Source organism: Haemorhous mexicanus, chromosome 21 (genome assembly GCF_027477595.1).
Source record: "Haemorhous mexicanus isolate bHaeMex1 chromosome 21, bHaeMex1.pri, whole genome shotgun sequence".
NCBI classification, from domain to species: Eukaryota; Metazoa; Chordata; class Aves; order Passeriformes; family Fringillidae; genus Haemorhous; species Haemorhous mexicanus.
In genome coordinates this window covers 11,086,709-11,108,283 of record NC_082361.1, presented here as the reverse complement: position 1 = coordinate 11,108,283, position 21,575 = coordinate 11,086,709, and the positions used below count along the sequence as shown (strand labels likewise).

Sequence of the window (21,575 nt, the reverse complement as noted above, 5' to 3'; positions counted from 1 at the left end):
ATCCCTTTTATCCCTGGCGACACTGTTGGTCCTTTCAGCAAGCTCCACCAGTCTGTATTGTGGGGTGGTCTCATCTGTCAGTGTCTTGAGTTGATGAAGGCTAAGCACAGACACAGTTGGGACTCATGGTACCCAGCCCTTCCCTGTCACGAGGATTCTCCATCCTCCCCCTCTACCCGTAAGCTCCAGAGGTGTATTCCCAGCCCAATGCTAAAGCTGCTACACTTGGCAGGAATGACCAATGAACTCTCAGGTTTCACTGGCAGTAGGAGAGAAAAGTGGGGGTTGCAGATTGCTCTGACTCACCCCCGCCCTGGGAATCATGGGTAAAAAGGGATGGGAAATTCCCATTTTATTTCCAAAGGAGCTGCTGATTTTGTAGGTGTCTTGAAATCTGGGTTCCTCACCTAGCCTTGCCTTGTCCATGTCTTCTGGGAGGATGTAGTGCAGCCTAACCTGAGTAGGATAAAGCACGTCAGGTTCCCACTGGAAAATCTTGGCTCCATCAGTCACAAGACACTAGTTTCCATAATTTTTCCTCAGTAGGATTCTTACAGAGTTTTGCTCGTAAAGTGATCCCCACCGGGCTGATGTCCAGGGAGGACAGATTTCACTTTATCTGTGGCTGGATCTCCCTGCACACACTGAGCAAAACATCCATTTCCACCCCTTTATTTACATGCACCAGGTACCACCCTCTTGGCTCCATGTGTTGAGAGTCCCTGAACCCTTCCTGAAGGCACATCATGAACCAGATCCATCCACTCTCCCACTTGCACTCCCACTTCATTGCCATTTCACATGTGGAAGCAGCTTTGTGTTCCCAGGATTAACTTTCAGCTCCAGAAACTATGAAGATCACTCCACTGACAATGGTTTTCCTACTTATACATATTTTATTGCATTAAGGGAAAGACATCCAGCTCTGCAGTGTCTGCAAGTCAAGCCCAGACAAGATTATCCAGCACTTACCAGAAGTGCAAACAGCTGAGTATTACTGCTGTGCTTTGCACTGTTTCACCTCAGAAAGGGCTCTGCTTGGGAATAAAAGCTCTTTCCAGAGAGCCTGACAAAGCCATCATGTAGATAAATGATTAAAGAAAAAAGGCTTAATCAAGGGCATCGGCGTGCCAAAGCAATGTGTGAATAGCCAGCACAGTTTGTCCATCTGGGCAGTATTTATTTCTTATGGAAAGAGTTCCCAGAATTGCTTATTGGGAGAACTCCTGTGGCCAAAGAATTAGCAGTGTTAAAGAATCCCCTCCTAGTCTATCCCAGAGGATGCTACATGCCATCCTTCTGCCACCCCCCTGAGAGGACGAGGAGCTGTGCAGTGCTCCACACTGATACTCGGCTTTATGGATGGGATGAGACCCACCTCACCTATCGAGGGCTGTACCTGCAGAGCTGGGCTCTCTGGAGCTGGTACTGTGAGTCCAGCTCAGCAGTGGGGAGCTTTCAGTCACAGAGGGAGAGGATTCTGTGAATTAGGGACCCAGCCCCTGGGTCCCCCCAGGCAGTAAGAGGTCTGGATGTGCTGGTGAGGGGGAGTGAGAAGCTGCCAGCTGTGCCCCCACCAGCACTGCCTGACCAGCACCCCCAGGCTCTTCCTCTGTGTCAGGTCACTGAGAGACCTGTCCCTGCTGCTGGGAGGGTGGGGGTCACTCAATGTCTCAGGTCACTCAGCTGCTTCTTCAGTGACATCTCTAACATCTGAGAACATGGCAGGACTGTTTTGTGGACATACACAGGGCTCTCCTGATGGTCCCAAACACTGCTAAACAAGAACAGATGCAGTAGTAGGAGAAGATCCGGGAACAGATGCAGTAGCTCCTCTTCTCCTTCCAGGTTTCCTGGCCTGTAACTGGAGATTGGTCTAAAGATCCCACAAAACATGACAGGTCAGACCCTACCTGAAAAGCTGCTGCCCTTCGTGGGAACAAATTGTGTTTACACCTTTTGTGAAGATACAGAAAGTTGTCCTGCTTGCCCTCTCCATCACAGATTGTGGAAGCAGACATTAAAAAAAAAACCAAAAAAACCCCAACTTTAAATGTTACAAAGTGCCTGCTGCCCAATACCGCACTGAGGATGTCAGCTTCATGTTTGTGCTGAGAAAACAACATGAGGCAGGTACCTCTGAGAGTGTGGAGGACCAGAACGGCATCCAAAGGTGACTGTGGTTCCAGCAGGCTTGAGAGTGGCAAGGGAAAGAAGAGACACTGGCCTGCAGGAAGGCTCTGGGTATAACAAGAAACTGGAGCCTAAGGATAAATGAAGATGAGATACAGAATATTTTGAGTGTGAAACTAAAGCTACTGAATTTGCAAGAGGAGCAGGCCAGGAGATGATCAGTGATTCACACAAGTCTGTAAGAACCTACCGGTGCTGACAGAGTTGTCTTCAGGTCCTTCCAGAGAGAAGGGCAGGAACATCTACCAGGAGCAAAGAGAAGGTGGGTGCCAGGCTGAGAGGATTGAGCACCCTCAAAAAACATTGCAAGGGCCCTCCAAAAGGGAACAGGGCAACTGTTGGGGGCTGTGGGTTTGTCCTGGTCCCTAGCAGTTGGGTGGGGGTGTGTGAGCAGCCAGCCCAAGGCTGTGGTGCCTGAGCATGGATGCCATGGCATTCATGGACACACTCTTCAATGCAAGGAGGCATGCCAGTGGGATGGGAGACACATGCAGGGATGTGATGCTAGGCTCTGAACCAGGAAGGGAATATAGATTGAAGGAGAGGCATGTACTTTACATGCTGGTATGGGTTGTGCTGAGGAGTAGGAGCTGGTAAACAAGTCTGCAACCACAGACAGAAGGAAAGAACCTGAGAGATAAGAGCAGCTGGGAGAGCAGTGTGGGCTGGTGTCTTCACATCTGGCTCATAGGAAAGATCACAAGCAATGGTAGCCTTGCGCAATGCTGCTGTAGAGAAACTCAGACTAGTACGTGGAGCTGCCCACAGGAAAAGATGTTCCCAGAGTCACAGAAGCAGGTGGTGTGAGCTGGGCAGAGGTGATGGAGCTCTCAGGAGGAGGGATAGGAGCGTGTGATGAGGAGGGAGGCCAGCACAAGACATGGAAAGACACGATCAAAAGATCTTTCTGGACTGTTCCAGATAGCAAGGCAAGATGTATTCTATTACCATCGGCAGGAGACATCTGCTGATAACGAGCTATTGAATGTCACTGCATGACTGATAAGAACTATAACATCCCATTGTGAGATGCTCCGCCCAGAGGAAGGAGCCAAGCATTGCTACCCAAATATAATCTGGAGGTTCTGACACACCAGCACGGCTTCCCACTGGATTCCCCAGAGGAACAGCAGCTGCTTCTACTTCCACGGATCTGCGGAGGAAGAATCACCCTTTCTCTACAGGACCCCCCTGCTCCAACAGAACCACACCTGACACTTCAGGAAGACTGCAGCCACTTTTCCAATTGGGCTGCTACCAATACCCTGACCAACAGGGTGTCAGGTTGAGATCTGATTCTGTCAGTGTTGTTCTAGTGTATTGCATTGTTTTATTTTATCCTTTTTTTTTTTCCCTATTAAAAAACTGTTATTTCCTGCTCCCATATTTTTTGCCTGAGAGCCCCTTAATTTAAAATTCATAGCAATTCGGAGGGGTGGGGAGGGTTTGCATTCTCCATTTCAGGGGAGGCTCCTGCCTTCTTTAGCAGGCACCTGTCTTTCCAAACCAAGACACTGGACCTAAACTGACTTTGAAAGGAAGGAAAGGAATTTCTGCCTACGTGGTGTTGGGAGCCCATCACAGATCGCCAGCCAGTATGGGGTGAGGACAAATTACCAGGAGAGAAATCCTTTAGGCTAAGGCTCCAGTTTCTTCCTTCCAGGAAGAATAGCTCTTTGGAGGGGCGGAGGCGCTATAATCACCCATCGGCAGCAGTCATTCTAGTTATCCTTGGATATGAGGACAACATACCCAGCATAAAGTGTGCCGATGGGGTGGTTTTTTTGTACCTATTCCTTTTGGTTGTTTTTAGAAGAGCTATTTGGGAAAATAACTTCAGAGCTCCAGTAGGCATGAGTCGATGCCATTTGGCATAAATGGGAAGATCAATAGGGGCAGATTGGTGGCTGTTGCTGAGAACAAGCACAAATCAGGAGAAGTGAGGCGAGCTGGTTCCTGCAGCTGAGCAGGTTTGGGAAGTTGAACATTCAAACATGAAAGAGAAAGAATAGGCACCAAAAAAAATCCCTTCTAAGCACAAGGGAGAGGCTGGTGAAACAACTTTTCCCATAGGAAACAAGCAACATACAGACACCAAGGAGGGACTCTGACAAGAGTGGAATGTCTGCAAGGAAAGAAAAAAGCCTGTGCTGGAACATGAAGGAGTGCAGGGAGCCTGTGAGAACGGCTTGCAGAGTTACATGGGGAAGTATTTGCCCTTCAGCCACGTAGATGGGGACAGACAGTCCTGCTGTGTCCTCAGTACAGAACCCTGGAGGTCAGATATCTCCTGCTCCCAATGTTCCAAGAGGACAATGACAACTTATGGCCAGTGACAACATGAAGGCACTGGGACAGAAGCATCAGGGAGGGAGAAGAGTCTTCAGAGATTTGCTGAGGGAGGGAAATGTGGCTGCATCTGGACTCAGGAAGAATGAACGTTGTATCTCCAGCAGTGAGGGCGCAAAGTGGTTTTGTGATGAGGGAGAAGAAGAATCTAACCCCAGACATTTTGCAAAGCTTCAGGGGAAAGAAAGAAAACTTGGAGGGCACAAGAGCTCTGTGTCTGCAGAGCAGTCTGCCTGCCTGCAGGATCCTTGACTGGAGAGTCAGGGGAATCTGGAGCCACCAGTATGGCACAGGATGCCAAAATGGCATGGGGACAAAAGGGTTCCAGACTGTGTGGGGAAAATATTGATGCTGTGTTATGTTAGTGAGACCTTTCTGGGTGTTACACAGGGAACCCACTTGAGGAGGAAGCTGAGCTGGGCTGTCAGGATGCCTGAAGAGTGGAGAGTCCATTGGAGAAGATATGGCGCAACACAGTCAACCTGGAGAAGCAAATCCCAGCTGGGAGATGGCTGCATCAGGAAGGAGAGCCCTTTGCTTGAGCATGCTGCTGTGGCCACCCTGGAGCAGCAAGCCTGCAATAGCTGGCAGCTGAAACACAGTGCCAAAAGACTACTTTGACCCAGGAATCAGCTCTTTAGATCTAATGCATGAGGGTTTGGACATCTGTGTGATTTCAATATACTCCTAGGTGTATATTGAAAGGAGAAAGGCTCTTCTGGGCTCACAAACGCCAGATCCCATGGCCAGTGGCACTTGGGGAACTGTGGGGTCTTACACGGTGCCTTCCCAGGAGATTTGAGGCCCAAAGTGCTCAATTAATGAGGCAAATACAGGAGGTGTTTGGGATTCTAAACCCATTTGTCATCACTGAAAACTTTTCCCTTTACCTAGTATAAATTTATTTTAACTACAATACACAGAGCCTTCAAGTTGATTTGATGAAGCAGACATGGAGAGCTATGTGGCTGGTCCACTGGGAAGGTATCACACAGACACACCAAGAACAAGACCCCTAGGGAGACCACCCATCCCCAGCTCCGTCCCTGGACCCTGTGATCTCTCCATAACCAAGGGCATACCAAAGAGCTGGTATCCCCAGGACAGCACCACAACCTGGGCTACCAGAAACAAGGCTGGTGTTGTGGTCTCTGCTGGTGGTGGACACAACCTTCCCCAAGAGCATCTTGGGCCAGTGGGTAGGAGCCACGAGAGCACCAGCACACAGACAGACAGACAGACAGACAGACAGACACATGGCAGTGGAGACACAAGAGAGTTGAGACACTGAGTTCCAAAATGCCCTATCACAAAGCAACACTAAAGGAACAGATGGACTAAAGACAAAGGAGGGTCCAGGGTATAAATACAGGAAAGAGGGGGTGGAGAAGAGCATCTGGGATCCAATGGTCTGAGGGCTCAGGGGTGGTACACTGGGAAGGGACCAATAGGGAATACCAGGGTGGACGGGCAGGGTTACACACATCAATGGGAAAACAGGGAAGGGAGAACTCTCTAGAACATGAACATTTAAGGGTAAAAGGGGTGGGGAAGGCCAATGGGGAGTACAGAGCTGGGATAAATTAATGTAGTGCTGCAGAGCTCTGTGTGTGAAGCCTCTTTCCTTGCCCTGTGAGGAGTGTCTGGAGCCTATAGTGCATCTTTCCAGGGCATTGTCATTGCCCTCTCCCCAGTGGCCTCATGGGCCTCCTTGGGTTGGGTTCTCTGGCTCCAGTTGCCTTACTGGAAATTGGAGAGTGCAGAGGCATGAGGTACAGCAGATTGTGTATGCTGCTACTCTGAAACTCCTCTGCCTGTGAGCCAGGGCAGGAGAAACTGTCAGAAGTGCTGTGTGAGTGGGATGCAAGTGGCATCTTCATTTCATTCTTCGGTAACTCTAGGGCTTTGCAATTACATGTGCTGACCTGATAGTCATCAGGGAATGATCAGCCAGTCAGTGGCACGGACTGTTTGCCTTTCTGCTAATCAAGGTGCATTTGATTTACAATCAAATCTAATGAATCAAGTGAGCTTGAGGTAGGCTCAAGGGAAGCACAGGCCAGCTCTACAGCCTTGCTGTTCATGAGGAGCCACATCCCAGGCACACTGCCAGGAACAGCCCTGGCATAGGGCAGTGAGTGACACGTCTGCAAGGTGAGCAGGGCTGTGTTTGTGGCAGGGACAGGGCTCCTGCTGTGCTGCCAGCAGGTGACCTGCGAGGCTGTGGACTTTGAGACATCTGCCAGTGCATTGGGTTGGCATAGCCAGGCTTTGGCGGTGGGGGCTCTAGGGGTGGCTTCTGCAAGAAGCTGCCAGAAGCTTCCACCATGTCCAGCAGAGCCAATCCCTGGTGGCTCCAAAGATGGACATGTCACTGGCCAAGGCTCGGCCAATTAGGAGTGGTAATGCCTCTGAGATTACATATTTAAGAAGGAAAGAAAGAGGTTTTTGTGCAGTTGTAATTGCGGCCAGATAAGAGCAGGTTGAGAATGTGTGAGAGGAAAGCTCTGCAGACACGAAGGTCAGTGGAGAAGGAGGGGAAGGAGTGGCTCCAGGTGTCGGAGCTGAGATTCCCCTGAGCCTGTGGTGAAGACCATGGTGCCCCTGCAGCCCAAGGATGCCATAGGAGTGCAGAGATCCACCTGCAGCTCTTGGAGGAGCCTATGCTGGAGCAGGGAGATGCCTGAGAGGAGGCTGTGACCCTATAGCAAGCCCATGGTGGAGCAGGATTCTGGCAGGGACCTGAAGACCTGTGGAGAGAGGAGCCCACACTGGAGCAGGTTTGCTCATAGGAACTGTGGCCCTGTGGGGGACCTATACTAGAGCAGCCTGTTCCTTGAAGGACTGAACCCATGGAAAAGTGGGTTGCAGCAGTTTGGTTAGGACTGTTGCTTATGAACTGGACTCACATTTCAGAAGTTCATGGGAGGGACCCTATGCTGGAGCAGGGGAATGACTTCTGTCCCTGAGTAGTGTCCCATTCCTGTCTCCTTGCACCAATGTGAGGAAGAAGGTAGAGCTGGTAAAGAGGGAGGGGTGGGGAGGAAGGTGTTTTTAAGGTCTTATTTTACTTTTCATTTTCCTGCTCTGATTTTGTTAGCAATAAATTAAATTAATATCTCTAATTGGAGCCTGTTTTGCCTGTGATGATATTTGATGAGTGAACTATCCCAGTCCGTATCTCAACTCATAAGTCCTTTGTCATATTTTCTCTCCCCTGTCCAGCTGCAGAGGGTACAGATAGAGAGGCTTCAGTGGGTGCCTGGGGTCCAGCCAGGGTCACCCCACTACAGCCAGACACCCTGTGCTGGCATGGAGTGCTCCTCTCACTGCCAGGCTAGGAGAGAGACAAGGAGGACAGACCTGACTACTGGCTGTAGAGGAGGGGCAGGGAACAGCCCGGGGCACAGACCCCAGCACCGGGTTGCTGCTCCTCTCCTGCACCTCCCTTCACAACAGCTGTGTTTGGCAGCTTCAGTGGTTTGGGACGCCGCTGTGATTTTGACAGACCCCTGGATGTGTACTGAAAGAGGAAAGGCTGTTCTGGGCTCACACCCACCAGACCCCAGCAGCACAGGGGAACCCTGTGGTCTCTCTCTGCACCATCAAAGGCAGACGGACAAGCCTGGTCCTGATGTCTGCATGTTGCCTGAGTGACTCCTGTTGTGGTGACTACACGACCAGCTGGTGACTGGTGCTGCACCCATCACATGCAAAGCAACATCCAGGAGCCTCTAACACAAGACTGCTCCAGGCAGGTTGGTTGGGCACCCTTGCACTCAGTTTTTTTTGGGATTGCCAAGAGCCCACAGGTCCCAAGCAGCAAGTGGGACCTGGGTCAGAGGCTGAAATTAAAGTGTCATCCTTGTGCTGCTTACAACCTGAGATGATCCCATACAGTCACATTTTATTTTTAAAAAGAGAAAAAATGAAAAGTCAAGAGGATTAACTATCACATATGGCACAGAGATTGTCTGGAAAGACGAGCTTAGCTTTCCTCTGAGTGCTTAAGCTGATATTAGCAAATACAAACCCTAAACAACATTGGAAAGCCTAAATGGAACCCAGCATGATTGCATCAATTTAAAGAACCTGATTAGAAATAGCATAAACATTCTTTAACTTACTGAAGACAGCTGAAGGCAACAATGTAAGACAAACAACAAAGACACCAGCATCTGGCACCTTGCTCCTCTGCTTTGAGATATGACAGCTGCACTTTCTTCAAAGGCTCTGGCAGCAGGAATTTATACTAGAAAATATTTGAAAGTAGCTGGTTAAATTCAAAGAAAAATGAAGAAACCCTGCATCCACCTTGGCCAAGAAGGAGCTCTGGTGGATCCTCAGAATGGACAATCTCCTCCACAAACACTTCTGAAGTTCTGTCCTGCCAATGGACAAGGACAAGTGAGTAAGACGGAGGAGATGACATTTCCAGACAAAATAACTCAAACATCACGGCAGCACCCCCATCTGCCACTTACACTCCCTTTGGTGCCTTCTAGTTTTCACCAGATGATAAGAAGAGAATGTAGCAGGCTCTGCAGAGGTGGTCAGAGGGACAACAGATAAGTAGGTCCCCTCACAATGTAGAAGATACTCACAAAAGCTGCAATAAATGCTGGATTTAGTTGATGTCTTGGCAAACTATGACACAGGGCAGACTGAATGCAACTTGTGTGCAGGAAAAATCACACCTCAGAAATACACCTCTCTGGAGGAGTCAACAAGACATAGGTGTTGGACATCCCCATGTCACCTGGCAAGTCTATCAAAGCTTGCAGGGGACAAGCTGGCATAGGTTAGGGAAGATCTCACTAAGATAAATCACAGAATAATTCAGGCCGGAAGGTCATCCAGTCCAACCTCCTTTCTCAAGCAGAGTCCCCCAGAGCAGTCACTCAGGATTGTGTCCAGACATATTTTGAGCTCCTCCAGAGTTGACTCCAGAACCCCTTGGGGCAGCCTGTCCCAGTACTTGGTCACCCAAGAGTGGCTAAGAGAAAGAGAAGAAAGTTACCCAGAGGGGTCACTGTTCTGACTGACAGATATCAGGTAAAACATCTCATCCACGTGCAGTGAGTGCCAGAGGGGGCAGCATGAGGAGATATTAGAAGATCAGAGAAAAGGACAAGGCTCCATGTAAATCTCAGTTGTACCCCCACCTTTGCCAGGAGATGGAGGTCCAGGTCTGGCCATGCAGCCCCAGCAGGGACATGGCCAGGGCAAGGAGAGAAGAGTGAGAGGGGAGGCTGGGAGGACAAGGAGGCTTGTCAAAGATTTAAGATCTAGAACAGCATAAGGAGCATGAATCGAAGAGATGATCTTGCATCACCAGCAGCCATCAGCTGCTGGTCTCAAACTGCTCCTCAGCCATCAAAGGCTGTCCAAGCACTTCCTTTGCCCCAACACCCTTCTGCTCTCTCCCATCAGTTTTTGGGACCCTGGTGTCTGGGCTGATCCCCATTGCACCAGCCTGGTCCCCACCAGCCCTGGTATGCTCCCACGGCCCCTGGCTGAGCAGCTGAAGATGGAATCAGCATGACAAGCAAAAGGGAGAGCAGAGGCAGCTGCTCAGGAGTGAAGCTCCTTGCTGCAGGATGCCACCATTGCTGAGTAGGTGCCTAAACCCAGAAAGCCCTAAGGAATATCCAGTGCCAGGCACTTCCCACTGGGGGTGTCTGGACACTGTTCCTTGGGAGTCCTGGGAACTGCTACCTGGGGGTCCCTGCTGTAGAGCAGTATCCAAAGGAATGGTCCTACCTGTGTGCAAGCTCCAGCACCAGCTCAAACAGCTCAACCCCAGAGGAATTCAAAGAGTTCTTGGTGGCCCTTGCCTTGGGGGCACCAAGAAGGTCAATTTCCAGGAGAGAACATTGCAAACACCATTTTGCACTGCGGCAACTCACCTACGGTTCACCAAGACTGCATTCCTCTGTGGAAACAAAGAGAAAGCCTAAGTCTGGCACTGTGGTCTGAATAGTCTCATTTAGCACCCAAAGTAGACTACTCAGAAGGAACTTGTGGGTTTCATCTTGTTCAGTGTGCCCAGCCAGAGCACCGCTGGCTGCCAGCACTCCCTCCTGCCAGCTCGGACCATGAAGTAGTGGTACTGATGGGCTGAGCTGGTCCCTGCCTGCATGTCCCTGTTTTGGCCCTGGGCAGTGCTCACCCTGCCTGGCAAAATCCAGATTGTCTTGTCGGTGAAGCCATTCAGCTTGGCAAATCTCTTGAACAGCAACTTGATTTTGAGGCTCACCCACTGGGTTCTGCCTAAAGACAAAGACATGAGTTAGCTCCAGGCTGTGCCTGGCCCTGCATCTCCTGGGAAGCTGGTGAGTGTGTCCACCTGAGGGTGGGATGCATGGCAGTCCCTGGGAGAAGGCTGGAGGCACTGGTGGAGGTCCTGGAGAACAGTGGTGGCCAGGCACATGAGACACCCCACCCAGGATATAAGATGAGCCAGAGGTCCTGACACCAGTGCAGTGACTCCTCTCTTGGTTCCTGTTCCCACTGATTCTGTTCTGCCTGTGCAGCAGGACCCCCACACTCCACCCTTCTCCACCAAGAAACTTACCCAATGCCATGGACTTGTAGCACAGTGCTGGGAGCCTGAGCCCCAACCTCCCCTGCCATCCCAAACCCCTGCTCCTTCCCTGCCACACAGGGAACACATGGTAGTCCCTGCCCGACTCCTGCACCTCACCTAGAGGAGGAGTGGGGAGAGAAGGTCCCCTGGCTCCTGGCCTTGTGGGACCCTCGGAGCAGCTCTCCACTGCTGGCTAGGCACTGTAAAGTCTCAGCATGTGCAAGGTCTTCCCCTCTTTCTCTCTGGTGGCAAAGACAACCATGTAGGAGCTGCCGTCAGTATCCACCAGCCGCACTGTCTTATTGCCTCTGTCTGCAAAAGGATATGGAGAAAAATTAATTACCTCCTCCTGGAAACCCCCACTCTGCAAAGAGGCTGTAAAGAGAATGAAGCCCACCAAACCTGTCTTTCCTCGATATCCCCCCATCCTGGTTTTCCCTTTTGCTAAGGCTCCTCGGAAAGCTTGGGGACCCCACAGACCACGCAGAGCAGAGGGACAGGAAGGCAAGGGCAGAAAGGGCTATGGATGGTCAGTGCAGGCTGTTGGCCCGTGTCAGACTTCTCCTTGGGCTGGGAATGATGGAAAACCACCCCTGCTCCATCCCCTGGGAACATCCACTCACAGCCTCTTTGCAGAAGGAACCTGCTTTTCCCAAGGGTTTAAACTTGGTCTCAATGTGTTTATCCCAGAGGGAGGGATTGAGGGGTCTGCCATGCTGCTGGGCCACCAGCCCTGGGATGTAGCTAGCACCTGGATACAGAGGGATGTCTCAACCAGGATGCAGGAGGGGCAGGCAGTCCTGAGGGCCATGTCCCCAGGAACAGCCAGTTGCTTCAGACAGGGATGGTGGGACATGCCTCTATCCTGCCCAAAGAGCCAGGCACCCCCACTCACCAGAGCTGTAGTATTCACCCAGGCTGCCTGTTGGCTTGTAGATCGATTCAAACTTCATACATCTCCCAGGGCTGTAGAAAAGTGAAGGATGCTCCAGCTAAGGTGAAGTGACTCCCTCTCCCCTCCCGTGTTCAAGGGTCGCTATCCCAGATGTGACACTTGCTGTTCAGAGATGTGATGGTGTGGCCAGGGCAGGAGGGGACAGATACTACCCTTGTAACAATGGGTACCTGGGCTGGCCGGGGACAGTGCTGGCACCTGGGCATTATTGATGCCCTCACTCATGGTCTGAGCTTCTGGGATGAGGCTGGTTCTGCTGGGAAAGTTGTAATTGTAGGGTCCTGTCCCACCCTCTGTGGTGGCACTGGTCCTCGCCAGTGTTGTCCTGAGCCTGCCCTAAAGATGGGGTGCCCACAGCTGTCCCAAGCCCCTGGTGTTCCTGTCTGAACCCTTGCCCAGGTCTTTGGTGAGTGCACTGAGGTGGAGACCCACCAGTGAAGGTCCAGGGAGGAGTGTGGTAGTGAAGCCTGTGGAGAAAAGCATGTGGGACTTAACGTGGGAATTGCAAAGGAGACCTTCAGGTCACCATCCCCCAGGACCTCAATGCTGGCCATTGCCATCTTCAGTTGGTCCTTATTTTGGAGGTAGCTCTCGGAGTCAGAGGCCATAGCAGTGATGTACCATGTCCCTGCAATATGGCAGTGAGAGCAGGCTGTGAGTCCAGAGAAGTAGTCTAGAGTGTCTCTTCCTTAGGGACCAAGCCAGGACAACCTCAGTCCATGGAACACCTACATCCCGTCCAGGCAACAAAATTCCCTTAGGGACACCTATACAGGAGCTGGGTGACTGTCCTCACCTGGGTGTGTCAGCAAAGCAAATGGTGGCTGCAGTGACCCCAGCTGTCCCCAGTACCAAAACACCTTTACAGTCCTCCCTGCTTTGCTGGTGACTGGAGAACAAGCCCTTCCCTTCCCTTCCCTTCCCTTCCCTTCCCTTCCCTTCCCTTCCCTTCCCTTCCCTTCCCTTCCCTTCCCTTCCCTTCCCTTCCCTTCCCTTCCCTTCCCTTCCCTTCCCTTCCCTTCCCTTCCCTTCCCTTCCCTTCCCTTCCCGAAACCTAACCTAACCTTCCCTTCCCTTCCCTTCCCTTCCCTTCCCTTCCCTTCCCTTCCCTTCCCTTCCCTTCCCTTCCCTTCCCTTCCCTTCCCTTCCCTTCCCTTCCCTTCCCTTCCCTTCCCTTCCCTTCCCTTCCCTTCCCTTCCCTTCCCTTCCCTTCCCTTCCCTTCCCGAAACCTAACCTTCCCTTCCCTTCCCTTCCCTTCCCTTCCCTTCCCTTCCCTTCCCTTCCCTTCCCTTCCCTTCCCTTCCCTTCCCTTCCCTTCCCTTCCCTTCCCTTCCCTTCCCGAAACCTAACCTTCCCTTCCCTTCCCTTCCCTTCCCGAAACCTAACCTTCCCTTCCCTTCCCTTCCCTTCCCTTCCCTTCCCTTCCCTTCCCTTCCCTTCCCTTCCCTTCCCTTCCCTTCCCTTCCCTTCCCTTCCCTTCCCTTCCCTTCCCTTCCCTTCCCTTCCCTTCCCTTCCCTTCCCTTCCCTTCCCTTCCCTTCCCTTCCCTTCCCTTCCCGAAACCTTCCCGAAACCTTCCCGAAACCTTCCCTTCCCGAAACCTTCCCTTCCCTTCCCGAAACCTTCCCTTCCCTTCCCGAAACCTTCCCTTCCCGAAACCTTCCCTTCCCGAAACCTTCCCTTCCCGAAACCTTCCCGAAACCTTCCCTTCCCTTCCCGAAACCTTCCCGAAACCTTCCCTTCCCGAAACCTTCCCGAAACCTTCCCGAAACCTTCCCTTCCCGAAACCTTCCCTTCCCTTCCCGAAACCTTCCCGAAACCTTCCCGGGATGCTGAGGATCACCTTGCTCTCATCCGGCTCCGCAGTTCCCAGGTCCCCAGCCTGCACACGCAGCAAGCACACCAGGACCATCCCCAGGCTCAGCCCCACGGTCCTCATATCTCGCCTCAGCTCCTCCGCCTTCAGCCGTGGGATGGGGAGTGGTGCCGGCGCTGTCGGATGTACAGCCATGCTTCCTCCATCCGCTACCCCGCTGGAGCCGTGCCGAGCCCTACGGGAACGCTCTTGGGCTTGGCTTGGGCAAGGGGTGGATCCGCAGGGCAGCCAAGGGTGAACAAATCCCTGGGGCAGAGCGGGGCTTGTGCCTGCCAGCCCCAAAACGGAGTTACAGGAACCGTTGCACCGCTGCTGAAATTTGGGATTTCCCCCGTTCTTTTAGTTGCTTGTGAAAGAACAAAGCAAACGGTTGTTTTCCAACGGGCTGCCGAGGGCTGCCAGGAGGAGCGGGAGGCTCTTCCCGGCACCGGCCCCGGGGCAGCCCCGTTGCCCAGCTCACCAAGGCCCTCGGTGACCCGTTCTTCTGACCGGGCTGAAACGTGCCCCAGAGCAGCTGCTGGGATCCTGCCGAAATCCAGCCCTTCGCAGACACAGCCTGACCCGCGGGGCCTGTGGCGGCCTCCCCACCTTCGCTGGGGCACGCAGGGTCTGCCGAGCGGGCTCCACCCTGAGCAGGGCGGGCAGAAGGAGGGGTTCATGTCGCTGAGGGAGTGTGTCCTTCCTTCCCAGAGTGCGATGTCCCCTGTGGTCTGGCTCTGCCAGGCTCCTGGGGTCACAGCCCAACACCTGCCTGGGCACTGAGGGACTGTGGGGCAAAGAGGCAGAGGGGGGACCAGAGGCTGCCTTCACTGTGCAGGAGGTGGAGGTGGATAAAAACTGCCCTTGAGGCTCATGGCAGCACGGCCTTGCTTTGGTGAGATGGGGGACCAAGGGGGTTGGCAGGCATGTGGGTCCCAGTCCGGCCATAGGCAGCCCTGATGCCACCCCACTCCCAGCTGGGTGGCCTGGGAGAGGACTGAGCAGGGAATGGGGTTTCCTGGGGGTGTCTCTGCAGGCAGCACTTGGCAGTCTGACTGCTTAACCCTGTCTGCCCAGAGCTATGGACCACCCAGCTATGCTGTGCCAGCCCCTGTCCACCCTGGCTCCATTCTTCCCTGCCCTCGCAGCTGCTCCCCATCCTCCCCATGCTGGGCACAGCAAACACCACATCCAGGGAGCCCCCTAAAACCTGTGGGGGCCTGACAGGAAGAGTCAGCTCCAGGACTGTTGGGCTCAGGGTGCCTGGGGACCCTGGCAGCACCCTGCTCCCACCAACAAAGCACCAAGCTCTGGGGCAGCTTCTGCATCTATTTATTTAGGTGGTTGAGGGTGATCCTGGTATGGAGCAGGGGGTCTGGCAGAGCCTGGAGGATGGGAAGGAGCACCACGGAGTGGGGCGCAGAGCCCACCGTCCGCTAGGTCTGGAGGACACATGGTCCTTCAGCTGCAGAGGCAGGACAGGCAGATGACTGGTCAGAGCAGGGCAAAGCCAAGGTGACAGAGCCCTGAGGCAAGTGAGGGATCCCCCAGGGCCTGCAAGTCCCTGCTCAGCCCAGGCCATGCTGAAAGGGAGTCACAGCTTTCCCTGGCCAAACTCACCTGATGTCCCCGGTGCATTGATCTGTTGGAAAGCAAAAAGAGGGGTGAGTGTGCAATTGGCAGCACCCTGAGCCCCTGCACAGTCCGCATGCTGCCACCCTGTGCCCTTGGGCCATTCACCTGACTTGGGCAGGATGGCCAGCATGTCCTCAGTCAGGCCCATGGTGGGGATGAGCTCCATGAACTTCTGCAGGAGCTGGGGGCTCACGTCCTGCTCCCTTGCTGCAGCCACACACCCAAAGTGGGGACTGGTGAGTGCAAGGAATCCCAGCAGCCAGCCCCACACTGGGGGTCCAGGTACTGTGGGGCAGCAGCTGGACCCCAGGGAAGGACTAAGGTGAAGCAATGAACATGCAGGTTGGACACCAGGCAACCCACAGCTGCCCTGGGCTGGCAGCAAAGGGTCACAAGCCCCTTGGGATCAGCGACCCATTTGTTTGGGGTGGTATGGGGTGGCTGGCAGGCTTGGGATGCTGCAGCTGGGTTTGCACACTGCAGGGGGCTCTGGTTCAACCTGCACCAACTGGAGATTTCTTTAGTGCAAGGTTTCATTCACCCTAAAATTAATTCCCTAGGTGATGGACATGGGGTGCTGCTGGTGGTGGCCCTGGGTAGTGGTGGATAGCCCAGCTCCTGCCTGCTGCTGGTGCCCCCATCCCTTTCCAGGAGCCAGGTACTCCCAACATACTGAGGAGTTGCAGCGCTGTGCTGGGCTCTGCCTCGCTGTGCTGGACGCCGTGGAGGACAGCATAGTGGCTGTAGTCTGTCTCCATCACACTCAGATTCCTCTTCTCTTGTGCTCCTAAGGACCCCAGAGGTGACTGGCTGGGTAACATGACACAGTCTGAGCCCTCCTGGGCCCTCCTGAGGCCCACAGCTCAGTGCTTAAGCCTCAAATTTGCCTGAAGGGGGTATGAGGAAGGAACCCCTGCTCGATGTGGAGGAGCCAGGTGCCCGCCCACCCACCCACAACCTCTTGCTGAACCGTGGAGGCAGAGGGGCCAAGCCCACCTCCCACTACTCCTGAGGCATGGGGGCTGGGGATGCCCTCTGTTTCGGGGTACCCATGGCTCCAAAGCCCCTCTCCACACATACCCATGTAGTGCCCCGCCTGCCCGCTCTGCTGGAAGAGCAGCTCAAACTCTTGGCATTTGTCCATCCTGGAAAAGGAACATGGAAAAGACAAATGTGACTAGACAGATGGGAAGGCAGCAGGGTGAGATGGGCCCAGCCTGCACAGGGGGATGCACTGAGGCAGAACTGGGCAACCCAGAGCAGTGAGCGAATTGCTGTGGGGGGGGAAAGGAGTTCCTGGCCCGCAGGGAACACGGCGAGCAGGACAGACACTTACAGGGGCCAGACCAACTTCATGGCCAGGTTCTCTTCTGGTGTGAAGCTCACAATGGCCATGGATGACTTCATCCCATCCTTCATCTTCAGGAAGATGGAGCAGTTGGAAGCAATGGCTGTGACATGCCACTCCCCTGCAAACTGCAGCAGGACATCACCGGTGGAATTTGGAAAAGTTGTGGGGACCTGCCAGGGGGACCTGCACTCCTCCATAGGGGACTTGGAAGCCCACTGCATAAATTTGCCAACCTGCAGCGGACCTGCCACTCTCTATGAGGACCTGCCACCATCTGTGGGGATTTGCCCTCTGCCATGGGGAACATGACAGCCCACTGTAGAAACCTGCCAGCCGGTGGTGGCAGACCTGCCACCTCTGTGGGGACCAGCTAGGCAAACATGGGAACTGCCACCTTCCTGCATGCAGAACACCCTGTCCTGCCCCATTCTAAAGAGTACAGGTGCAGCACCTGGCCCGTGTTCTCTGGGAAAGTGCCACATACTTGCAGACATCATGGCCCCACGCGCTGGTGTCCTTGCAGTGGGGCTGCTGTTGGCACTGGACACAGCAGCCAGGACTAACCTGGTTTTGCACAGGCTCCCCTGGAAGCTGTCCTGAAGCTGGCTCAGGGATTGGGCTGGCAGGTGCCCGGGGGTGCAGCACAGGCCCACTGCCCCCACCAGCCCCTGCAGTCCAGGCAGGATGTGCCAGGCAGCACCCTGTGCACTTACCTTCTTGGTGTCCAAGTCCGGCTGCACAGGGACCTGGGCTCTTGCCTGCAGCAGGCAGAGCAGGGCTAGAACCAGGCTGGGCAGTGCTGCTGTCATCCTCACCCTAGAGTGGATGTGGGCAGGAGAGGCTGCACCCACTTTATAGCCCCCACTGCTGGCAGCACTCCTGCCCACGCCAGCTTTATGCAACAGGTTACACAAGAGCAGGGATAACCTGTGCCCGGCTTAGGTGACAGTGCTGGCCCTGTCCCCCCCAGTTCCAGTCGAATGCAGCCTTGTGTGAGACCCAGCCCAGAGCACACCAGGACAAAGTGCTGCCCCGTGCCCAGCCTGTATGGGGAGGAGTGTGACACACATCACAGGGGCCCCCTCCTGGCTGTTCCCATTGGTCCTAGGGTCCGTCAGTGGTGGGACAGATCCTGCCTCAGGATCCTCAGTGCCAGAGAATGGTTGTGTTGGTGTTCTACCCCAGGCTGAGCCACAGCCCGGTGCCCTCAAAGGGGTGGTGGCTTCTTAGGCTGGTGGCAGCAGGCTCAGACCCCACTGCTGGAGTGGGTCCGGGTTCATGGGATGGAGCCCAGGAGGTGGCCAGGATCAAGCCACACCCAGAGCCCACAGACATCCTTCTTCATGTCCATCCTTCCCCAAACTTCTGGAGACCTCCTGATTGCCCATCACCCCATTCCCATGCTGCCAGCCTGCTCTCCAGCTGGAAAACCAAGGCAGGGAGGTTGGGGGAGCCCAGGGCGCCCAAGAGGCAGAGGGGGAGCAGATGCCCCAGGGGTCCTAGACTCAGGGACCCTTTTCTGTGGGACAGGGCAGGTTCAGTGGCCAGGCAGTACCACGGGGCAGGGCTGTGAGTGCACGTGGGGTCTCAGCCCAGCAGCTCCACAGCGAGGAGCTGGGGTCAGCCCTGATCACTAACCCCTGTCCCAACCCTCTTGCCCATACTTTCCACTACCCATTGCCTTGTTTGGGCTTGCCCCACAACAATCCAGCAGGCAAGGGCTGTTTTTTTATGGGCTTTAATCGAGACAGGGATACAGGAGTGCGTTGTGAAGACAGGGAGCGAAGGCTGCTGTGGTGCTAGAGGGCCACTGGGAATCAGATGGGGCAGGGTGGTCACCAGCTTGCGGTGCTGTTGGGGCTCAGGCTGGCAGCAGCTGGTGGCTCTGCCTGGAAAATATGAGGGTGAGCATGGCTGAGCTGTGGGAGACCAGGTAACACACAGGGGGATGTGGGCCTGGCTAGCCTCACACTGGGTGGGTAGGCACCCCACAGGGCTGGGTGGGGGATCCCCAGTCGATGTGAGGAGAGCAGCAGCCCAGGGAAGGGTTGTGGAGCGGCTGGGGGCTCTGTGGGGTGATGTGGCTTTAAGCATCCCCACACCATCCCACAGGGCTGGTCTGAGCCCCAGTGAAGGCAGGACTCACCTAAGCAGCATCTGCCATGCATTTGTCTGCAGGAGGAAGAAACAGGGAGATTAGCTCCTCTGGGGGCTGTGGGAACTCAGCCCCCCTGAGGGATCCTGAATGGGGGCACCCCATGGCTGGCCCCATAGAGAGGCAGGGACAAGGCAGCAAGGTCTCCTCCTTCTCAGTCCCCCTGTGGTATCTCACCCCCTACTCCTCAACACCATCCCTGCTCTCCCAGTCTCACCCGTCTGGGGCAGGATGAGGATCTCATTGTCTGTCAGGCCCTGCTCCCTGGAGAACTGGGTGAACATCTCCAGGCGTTCGGGACTCAGCTCCTTTGTCCGGCCTGCAGCCAAGAGCAGGGTGAGAGGTAGTCCCCCCATACCCACCAGCACAGGGACACAGGCAGCCCTGCAAGGGGGTCCTGACCCAGCCATCATACCCCTAAGGTCACCCCAGTTTGGGAAATGACCCTAACCCTGCCCTTCTCTCATGGGAAAGACAGACATGTGGGGGGCATGGACAGCATGGGGGTCCCGGGGCAGACGTACTGTAGAGCAGCACCATGGTGGAGGAACCAGTGCTCTTGGAAATCTGGGTGGCCACCAAGGCGTACTCGTTGTAGTTGGTCTCCACCACATGGATGTTGTGCTTGCTGCCCCAGCCTGTGGGGAACATGGGGCACAGCTTAGCGCTGAGCTCCAAATCGGCCACAAGGCAGAAGCAGGGACAGTAGGGCTAGGAGCATGTCCAGGGCTGCCCCATGGAAGCTGAGCACTCACGTGGGCTGGTGTAGTTGAACCGCCCCGGCTGCTCTGTCTTGGTGTAAAGACTGTTCCTTGTCACACACTGGTCACCCCTGGGAAACAGAGCAGCAGGGGATGCACCAGAGGCCACCCCCAGTAGCCCCTCCCCACTCACCCTCTCCCCATACCCCATACTTGGGGTAGGTGGAGGTAACTTCCAGGTTCCCGTCTGCTGTGGTGGAGATGATGGTGGTGCACATCTTCATCAGGTGCCTCTTCTCCTTGAACCAGTTAGAGTTGGAGGCCAGGCCGATGGTGTACCATCTCCCTGTGAGCTGCACACAACCTCCACTCAGCCCCAGCTGGGGATAGGCCCTGTCTCACCCCTCAGCCCCCACCAGCTCCAGCCCATGTCCCTCTCCTCTGGCAGCCCATTCCCTACAGCAGGGCAGTGTCCCAAGGTCCTCATTTCACAGGGAGCTGCTACAGCTCTTGGCAAACACAAAACCCAGGAACAAGGAAATCTCTATTTCATTACATGTCCTTCACTGCCCTTGGTTGTTTCCTTCCTCTTTACCTCAAGCCCAGGGAGTGTGACAGGACTGCCTGGCTCTGAGATACCATTTCCATCCATATGGGGGTGTGAGGATGGGTCAGGACACTGGGTCCAACATGGCTCATTCCAGCAGTGTGATGCCCCTGAGGGGAACTGTCCACCTTGGAGAGCAGTGCTGGGATCACCCTTGCAGCACATCCCAAACCCCCATCCTTGCAGGAAGTGTCTCCTGCCATCCTCATCACCTCCCTGGGGTGGCTATGTCTCCCAGGACCTTTCCAGGGGAGAAGGCATGTAGGGGATATCCCAGCACAGCAGCCCTTGTTTTTTTGTGGCCCTGGGCTGGGGCTTCTTTTGGGGAGGGAGGGATTCCCATGGCCCATCTCTGTGCTGTCAGACTGAGACTGCATTTCTCACTCTCCCTTGTAAGATCCCTGTGCATCCACACCCACTCCACAGCACAAGCAGCAGCTTGACCTCATGCCTAACCTAGGGTCCTGCCCCACAGCCTGGAGCCTCGATGCTGGATCCCTTCCAGAGCCACCAAACCCAGGTGCTGGGAGGTCCCCAGGATGGGAGGCTGCATGTGCACCAGTGCGAGCCTGGCCCCCCATCTACCTGCACCACCCCCTCCCCACATTTTCAGGGCAAGGATCCCCCAAAACAGCCCAAACCTCCACGGAGGTGATGCCAGTTGGCCTGGGTCACCTTGTCCTGCTGGAAGTCAGCCTGGACAGGAATGCTGTCTTGGGCGTGCAGTGTCCCAAGCAGGGCCAGCCCCAGGATGCTGAGCAGTGTGATCTGCATGGCAAAGGCGAGCCGAGCCGAGCCGAGAGCTGGAGGCAGAGCGCTGCAGTGCTGGAGAGTTTGGCGAGCCCCTATTTATGGCCAGGCGTTGCGGGGGCCCCCAGGGAGCCAGCCCTGCCTCCCCCCGTGCCGTTATGCAAGCTGGAGCAGGACAGAGCACTGAAGCCAAAGGGCAAGCAGGGGATCCTGCGAATGCTTCCCTCCTGTTGACATGACATATTTGCTCCAGGGTGCCAAACTGCTCTGCAGTGAAAACAGCCAGCGGCCAGCGCAGTGGCTGCCCTGCCCCCAGCGCTGCCGGGATGGGGCGGGGAGCAGCCCGCGGAGAGGAGCCAGCGCTGCCCCATTCACACAGGGTGGCCTCACTTGGACCCAGAGTGGGGCTTCAGTGAGATGGAGGAAATGTCCAGT

The 21,575-nt window shown here is 54.8% G+C and overlaps 3 protein-coding genes across 23 annotated transcripts; all 3 read right to left on the bottom strand.

The window, feature by feature from the left end:
* Positions 1 to 876: 876 nt before the first annotated feature.
* Positions 877 to 14,101, bottom strand: LCNL1 (lipocalin like 1). 9 transcript variants are annotated; one of them, XM_059864864.1, is made up of 8 exons: positions 13,930 to 14,101; positions 12,582 to 12,721; positions 12,027 to 12,097; positions 11,333 to 11,443; positions 10,715 to 10,815; positions 10,452 to 10,477; positions 2,384 to 2,435; positions 877 to 2,264 (listed from the first exon to the last, which is right to left on the bottom strand). In XM_059864864.1, exons 1-8 carry the CDS (start codon positions 14,095 to 14,097, stop codon positions 1,707 to 1,709), a joined length of 1,227 nt encoding a protein of 408 aa, XP_059720847.1. In that variant the 5' UTR covers positions 14,098 to 14,101; the 3' UTR covers positions 877 to 1,706. The 9 variants fall into 9 exon arrangements, 1 of the variants encoding a protein (XP_059720847.1); XR_009489026.1 differs by lacking the exons at positions 877 to 2,264; positions 2,384 to 2,435; positions 11,333 to 11,443; ... (1 more) ...; positions 12,582 to 12,721; positions 13,930 to 14,101 and adding exons at positions 7,149 to 7,561; positions 8,670 to 8,794; positions 11,249 to 11,273 and having other exon boundaries at positions 9,027 to 10,477; XR_009489030.1 differs by lacking the exons at positions 877 to 2,264; positions 2,384 to 2,435; positions 11,333 to 11,443; ... (1 more) ...; positions 12,582 to 12,721; positions 13,930 to 14,101 and adding exons at positions 7,149 to 7,561; positions 8,670 to 8,794; positions 11,249 to 11,273 and having other exon boundaries at positions 9,409 to 10,477.
* On the bottom strand, positions 14,031 to 18,495 carry LCN15 (lipocalin 15). 11 transcript variants are annotated; one of them, XM_059864853.1, is made up of 8 exons: positions 17,641 to 17,871; positions 16,913 to 17,052; positions 16,657 to 16,721; positions 16,250 to 16,363; positions 15,682 to 15,783; positions 15,562 to 15,583; positions 14,423 to 14,590; positions 14,281 to 14,308 (listed from the first exon to the last, which is right to left on the bottom strand). In XM_059864853.1, exons 1-8 carry the CDS (start codon positions 17,734 to 17,736, stop codon positions 14,302 to 14,304), a joined length of 714 nt encoding a protein of 237 aa, XP_059720836.1. In that variant the 5' UTR covers positions 17,737 to 17,871; the 3' UTR covers positions 14,281 to 14,301. The 11 variants fall into 11 exon arrangements, 8 of the variants coding, with proteins under 8 accessions (XP_059720837.1, XP_059720843.1, XP_059720836.1 ...); XM_059864854.1 differs by lacking the exon at positions 15,682 to 15,783 and having other exon boundaries at positions 14,031 to 14,308; positions 16,250 to 16,382; positions 17,641 to 18,495; XM_059864859.1 differs by lacking the exon at positions 16,913 to 17,052 and having other exon boundaries at positions 17,641 to 18,495.
* Positions 18,496 to 18,649: 154 nt separating this feature from the next.
* LOC132336910 (lipocalin-like) lies at positions 18,650 to 21,228 on the bottom strand. 3 transcript variants are annotated; one of them, XM_059864861.1, is made up of 7 exons: positions 21,066 to 21,227; positions 19,997 to 20,136; positions 19,838 to 19,914; positions 19,607 to 19,720; positions 19,300 to 19,401; positions 19,074 to 19,099; positions 18,650 to 18,816 (listed from the first exon to the last, which is right to left on the bottom strand). In XM_059864861.1, exons 1-6 carry the CDS (start codon positions 21,162 to 21,164, stop codon positions 19,074 to 19,076), a joined length of 558 nt encoding a protein of 185 aa, XP_059720844.1. In that variant the 5' UTR covers positions 21,165 to 21,227; the 3' UTR covers positions 18,650 to 18,816. The 3 variants fall into 3 exon arrangements, with proteins under 3 accessions (XP_059720844.1, XP_059720845.1, XP_059720846.1); XM_059864862.1 differs by lacking the exon at positions 19,838 to 19,914 and having other exon boundaries at positions 19,977 to 20,136; positions 21,066 to 21,228; XM_059864863.1 differs by lacking the exon at positions 19,300 to 19,401.
* Between the last annotated feature and the right edge of the window lie 347 nt (positions 21,229 to 21,575).

Bases quoted from the DNA above. Each gene is read 5' to 3' on its own strand.
- LCN15 (XM_059864853.1), bottom strand. From the start codon at position 17,736: ATGACAGCAGCACTGCCCAGCCTGGTTCTAGCCCTGCTCTGCCTGCTG. The intron at 16,364-16,656 runs GTATGTGTGGAG...TGGGGTCCTTAG, and splicing joins GCAGGCGGGGCACTACATGG to GAGCACAAGAGAAGAGGAAT. The intron at 14,591-15,561 runs GTGAGTTTGGCC...CGCCCTGCTCAG, and splicing joins CAATGCACCGGGGACATCAG to GGTGGAGCCCGCTCGGCAGA.
- LOC132336910 (XM_059864861.1), bottom strand. From the start codon at position 21,164: ATGCAGATCACACTGCTCAGCATCCTGGGGCTGGCCCTGCTTGGGACA. The intron at 19,915-19,996 runs GTATGGGGTATG...TCTGTTTCCCAG, and splicing joins GTTACCTCCACCTACCCCAA to GGGTGACCAGTGTGTGACAA. The intron at 19,100-19,299 runs GTGAGACTGGGA...TTCCTCCTGCAG, and splicing joins CCTCATCCTGCCCCAGACGG to ACAAATGCATGGCAGATGCT.
- LCNL1 (XM_059864864.1), bottom strand. From the start codon at position 14,097: ATGGCTGTACATCCGACAGCGCCGGCACCACTCCCCATCCCACGGCTG. The intron at 12,098-12,581 runs GTTAAGTCCCAC...ACTTTTCTACAG, and splicing joins GTCTCCTTTGCAATTCCCAC to CCCTGGGAGATGTATGAAGT. The intron at 2,265-2,383 runs GTAGGTTCTTAC...ATTTATCCTTAG, and splicing joins AGACAACTCTGTCAGCACCG to GCTCCAGTTTCTTGTTATAC.